This window comes from Callorhinchus milii, unplaced genomic scaffold (assembly GCF_018977255.1).
Source record: "Callorhinchus milii isolate IMCB2004 unplaced genomic scaffold, IMCB_Cmil_1.0 Scaffold15, whole genome shotgun sequence".
NCBI classification, from domain to species: domain Eukaryota; kingdom Metazoa; phylum Chordata; class Chondrichthyes; order Chimaeriformes; family Callorhinchidae; genus Callorhinchus; species Callorhinchus milii.
This window is the reverse complement of record NW_024704756.1, coordinates 8,557,150-8,562,973: the sequence shown is the minus strand read 5'-3', so window position 1 is coordinate 8,562,973 and position 5,824 is coordinate 8,557,150. Positions and strand designations below refer to the sequence as shown.

General features: G+C 45.8%; 1 protein-coding gene across 1 annotated transcript; it reads left to right on the top strand.

The window, feature by feature from the left end:
* Positions 1-1,982: 1,982 nt before the first annotated feature.
* Positions 1,983-4,136, top strand: LOC103177751 (POU domain, class 3, transcription factor 4). The gene has a single exon (XM_007892066.2). The coding sequence runs from the start codon at positions 2,034-2,036 to the stop codon at positions 3,144-3,146; it is 1,113 nt and encodes a 370-aa protein (XP_007890257.1). The 5' UTR covers positions 1,983-2,033; the 3' UTR covers positions 3,147-4,136.
* The last annotated feature ends 1,688 nt before the right edge of the window (positions 4,137-5,824 follow it).

The window sequence follows — 5,824 nt, the reverse complement described above, 5'->3', positions numbered from 1 at the left end:
AAGCCCCCTTTTTTTTACACATCGCCTGCCAAAGCATAACAACAAGTGCAATTTTTTTCCCCCCTCTCTCTCTCTCTTTCTCTCACTCTCTCTCTCTCTCTCTCTCTCAAGTAAGTCTGTGTGCATCGCACTCGACGGAAAACACTGCAATCACCAACCCCTCGTGCAATCTTCTCAACTCTCACAACAACAACATGCAGAAAGCATTGCAACACCCTCTCTCTGCCCGTCCGCATGCCCGATTGCGGCCTATTTCTATTCCAGCACGAGAAAGGTATCGATGAACTGAAAGATTGCCCACCTATCATCCATCCATCCAGCTGTCGTGCCTTCGAAATTTGTGCATCAGCTAAAATTTAAGAGAACTGCACGGCTGCAGTGGCTTGTGGAGACTGCCGGCGTTCCTTTATTTTGCCTAAATATATGAAAATGTATGCAAATTTAAATCAATCTTAACCTCGGATCTCTCATTGTATTTAATAGAATTTCAAACCAATAGGTGAACTCCGGAGCAGTTATTGTAATGTCAAATGTAATTATTCCGCGTACCTGCCTACGTTCCTCAAAATCTATATAAAAACTAATCATTTTCCATGAGACATCCAAAAGGAGTGAGAGACACAACGAACGCGGCGGAGACTGGGTGCAACAGTACTGATATTAACGGGTCACAATCCCATCCCATCCCGTTCTGCATAAAATACTTTCTGCCTTTGAAAAGACTTTTTTTTTTTGGGGGGGTGGGGGGGGGGGGGGGGTGTTGTTTATACGTGATATCAGACCGTCTCGTCACACGCGGTCGGTCGCTCGTACCCGATTGACTGCGTGGATAATATTTCCACGTCGGTGCTTTTGCACTGACTCACGTCGCGCCCGTGTTATTCTGTGGCACAACACACGTTATGAAACTTTCTCGGGTCACGCGTCACGCTTCACATTCTCAGCAAAGCAGTTCGGTTTGGCTGGAAATATATTTCCTGCTGTTGTGTGTTTAAATCTGCAGAAATAAGAGCAATTGGGCTTCAGGGGAGAGCAAACCACTCACTGAGAACGATATTGTCCCACTCACTATTCCAGATCCAAGTTGTACAAATAACTTTCCCCCCACAGCAACGAACGAACAGAGCCGTGAGTTATGACGCCACCGGTTTAGTCGAATGCTAAAGTTGTCGTTTATTGCCTCAAAAACAACCGTCGACTTTTTTTTCAACCCCCCCCTCCCTCCCCCCCCCCAAAAAAAAAACAACAACACACAAACCCAACGGGAAAAGAATCGCCGCTTTTTTGGGGTTTCTGTGGGGTTTTTGTTTCGGTCCCTGTCAGCCGAGTGCTTTCTTATCGATAGCAATGCTGCGGTACAGAATTCTGACATCTACCAATAGACATATAAATATATATACATATATATATAAAACAAAAAAATCCCAAACGAACGAGAAACTAAGCAGTCTGTTACACGAAGAGTTAAGGATGGGGTGGGGGGGGGGGGGGGAGGGGGGGGGACCGGGATGGGAGAGGGAGATGTGGGAGTGAGAGTGTGTGGTTGGGATGGGGGGGGGGGGGGGGGTGGGGGGGGGGTAGTGGGGGGGGGGGGGGGATTGGCTGTCAGTTACCCAGCAGGTAGCCAATGGGCTCCAGCGCCCTGATGGACTTCCTCGTTGGGGGCTACAGTGGCGATTTGTACTTGCAACACAACCAGATTTGGGGGGTGGAGGGGGGGTGGAGCGGAGTGGGGGGGGGGTGTGGGGTGGGGGTGGGTGGCGGTGGGGTTCCGCCCCCGGTCTCTGCTGATAGGTCAGACGCGTCAACGCGCTCGGGCTCTGGAAACCCCTGGCAAACCTGGGCGTCTCCAGCTATTGGCTCCCGGAGCTGCCAATCAATGATCTCGCCGGTGACCCCACCCACCCATTCCCCCCCCCCCCTCCCCTCCCCAACCCCCACACCCCCCCTCCTCCCTTTACCTCAGCTTTGTTGTCAAAGGCTGGAGCTCTTCCCTTCGGCAGGTTATTATTACTGAGGGACTCCATCGAGCAATGGCCACCGCTGCCTCCAATCTCTACATGCCGAGCAGCAGCATCCTCACCTCCAGCTCTTTGGTGCACACGGACACGTCGGGCATGCAGCAAGCGGGCACTTTCCGGAGCCCTCAGAAACTGCTCCAAAGTGATTACCTCCAGGGACTTCCCAGCAACGGGCACCCCCTTTCTCATCAGTGGGTGACGGCTCTACCTGAAGGCAACCCTTGGTCCACAGCGTTGGCCGCCAGTCCCTTGAGTCAGCAAGACGTGAAGCCTTCGCTGCAGCCCGGGAGAGAGGACCTCCACGTTGGGTCCAGTCTCCATCACCGCTCGCCTCACATCAGCCACCATTCGCCGCACACGAACCACCCCAGCGCCTGGGCCACCAACACAGCTCACAGCTCGCCCCTCACCTCGGGCGGCCAGCCCCTGAATCTCTACTCGCAGCCGGCGTTTACGGTCAATGGCATGCTGGACCATGGAGGCCCACCACCGCCTCCATCGTCGGCAGCCAGTCAGAGCATGCACCCGGGGTTAAGGGACAACACGGACCACGGAGATCTCGGGCACCATCACTGTCACGACCACTCGGACGAGGAGACTCCGACATCAGACGAATTGGAACAGTTTGCAAAGCAATTCAAGCAGAGGCGCATCAAGCTGGGCTTCACCCAGGCTGACGTGGGACTGGCGCTGGGCACTCTGTACGGAAACGTGTTCTCCCAGACAACTATCTGCAGGTTCGAGGCGCTGCAGCTGAGCTTTAAGAACATGTGTAAACTGAAACCGTTGTTGAATAAGTGGCTGGAGGAAGCGGACTCGTCCACAGGAAGCCCGACCAGCATCGACAAAATAGCGGCACAGGGCAGGAAGAGAAAGAAGCGCACTTCCATAGAGGTGAGTGTCAAAGGTGCTCTAGAGACACATTTTCTCAAATGCCCCAAACCGGCAGCTCAAGAGATCTCCGGCCTGGCTGACAGTTTGCAGTTAGAGAAAGAAGTTGTTCGAGTCTGGTTTTGTAACAGAAGACAGAAGGAGAAGCGGATGACACCGCCTGGATTGCACCAGCAGGATGAAGTCTTTTCCCACAGCGTTGATTCAGACACACCTACACACCACGATCTTTAACCAGGACAGTGGGGGGACACACGCTCTCACTGGAACTTGCTTGGAACTGGACGAGGAAGAACGGAATGGAAGCTCTTTTTTTTTAAATTATATATTTGGCTGTCCGGAAGAGGAGAGAGATGCAGAGAGAGAGAGAGAGAGAAAAAAGTTGTATATCGAAAAAAGAAGTCTGCAAAGCAGGCGATATTTCTAAATATGTACAGTTAACAGTCGTGTTGACATTATTGTACCACGTTTGTGGTGAAGAAGCGTAATTGAGGACAATGTTTACCACAACTGTGGTTATTGTTTTGTTCAGACAAGGATTGCAGTCCGACAGTGTGCCTAACACCTATCAGCGCCTTGGTTATCTCGGCTATTATCAGGTGAATTTGTTCCTATGGACAGCATTACCTTTTCCCCCCCCCCACAACTTTATTTTAATAACTGGTTTTAAACAAGATCTGTTATGAAAGCGTGCAGTATTATTATGTAATGAAGTGGTCTATAGTCATGCATAGGGAAGGGGTGGCCCAAACTTACTCTATACTCCGATAAACCTTCAAAATCGAAATACTTCGCAGCTTATTTCCAAATTACACCTCAAAGCAACTCGTGGACATTGAAAGGACTAGGATGTCGCTCGCCCTGTTTTTTTTTATTTTAAAGGGAATTCTATGGAATCAAAGCAATTGTAAACATAACACTGCCGTTGAAAACGCTGGTAAGAAAAAGAATTCCGGCGAATTCGAGCAAATTTATTAACTTGAACAGTCACTGAATTTACCAGAGGGGTTTGAAATCGACGCTTGAAAACCTGCCATTTTTAGAGAGAGACACAACTTTTAAAATTTAAAGATAGGTCAGTTGCTGATCTGAAAAAAATATACGATATTTTCTTTAACTGTTTCTTTTTTCAACAATTATATTTGGATTACTTATGAAAGCTGCGATCAGTAATTTATTTTCCTCAAATTTTGTATTATGTTTTTAAAGAAAGAACCATGCGTTTAAACCAGTAAAAAAAAATGTATGTTGGTTAATAAATTATATATTTGATGTCAGATTTGATTGTAACCCAATTTAAGTTTGTGATTTGGTGATAACAATTTCATTTGGTGTACAAAAAAAAATCAAATCTGTTCAAATAAATTTGTTATTAAAACCATACTGTGTTCGAGTTGTATCTAACAGCTAAAGAGAAACGATTAAGGCATGGATTTTTAAACTTACAAGAACTTATTTTTCTGACAATTAATTTACAAAGAGAGACAAAAATGAAATTACATTGAAATGCGTCTTACAATCTTACAGGAATCGTGGTTAGCTTAATGAAAACCATAGCAATGTTATTGTTAGCAACCGAGATGCTAAGGATGCGGGGTAAATTCACGAATCATGAGGTCAAATGAATAATCATATCAAAAATACGACAGTCTATAGTAAAGCTTCCTTATTTTATTGCCAATGTAGCCTGAAGTCAAGGTGATTCGGTGTACATTTAGCCAGTGTTACATTCGCTTGTCTCCTCTGTAGTCGCAAACAATCAGATGGGAATCGGTTATTCAGCTAATTATTTACTTAATGTGATTTTATTTTAGTCATATAATGTCAGTCTTTCGAATTACAGTATGGGGATGGCTGCTGTAGATTGTGTGTGTGTGTGTGTGTGTGACTGTGTGCATATATATCACATATGGCCTTCATTTTAATTCAGTGAAATGGCACTTCCTTGTGCTGTTGTCATACTTGTCAACATTAGGAATCCTAGTTTGTTCCAGCCTGCACCACAGCCATTCCCAGTCCACGCCGGACACACTTCATAAATATTATTAATCACAAATCATCCTTTCTATCCCCCCCCCCCCCCCCCCCCCCTCCACACACACACACTTTAACCACTGATATTTGAATTGGCGCGTACCTTCCGCCTTATAGATTGTTTTGTTTTACATCCACTAAAATCGCTTCGAAAAATAAATATTCTTAATTACCTTCCATCAAAACCGGTTTAATCTCCCTTTGCATAATTAAGGTGGCGGTTTCTGCTCAAATGGTTTATTTCAGGCATTGGCGGTGAAGGCAGATTGTTGTGAAAAGAAACGTGATTTTCTTTAAACGCCATTAATAATACAATCGTTTATTCCGAAATATAACATAATGCAATACTCAACGCTTAGAAAACCTTCCACACCCGAGAGTGATGAACAATATATTTCCAAAAGAGGTGCTGAAAAAGGTTTTACTATAGCAACGCGCCTGGTAAGGTCGTTGGTGTGGGGCAGGATACTATCTCAACGTGGACTGAAATTTATCCTGTCCCTGTAGCATTGCGGTTAATGCGTATTTAACAGGTTTATTGTGTTTCGTTTTATTCAGAAGTGAAGGACCAACATTTTTCACACGTTCAATCGTGGCGAGTATTCATTCACAAGGCGCTGGGGATGTGCTGTGATTGTAAACAGTGAGTGAGTCCTTGTTGTGTATAGTTCGTTCTCCCTTATCGTAAAGATCTGCACGGACTTTTCAATGTATAGATATATATATATGTGTGTGTGTGTATATATATATATATTGCATTTTACACGGTGAACGTTTACAGTGAAACGATTTCAAAGGTAATTCTCGGGATCCCCTCCCAAAGCAGTGTAAGGATCGTAGTGTAAAGGCGTCGAGTTTTATTTAGTAGCGATTAATCG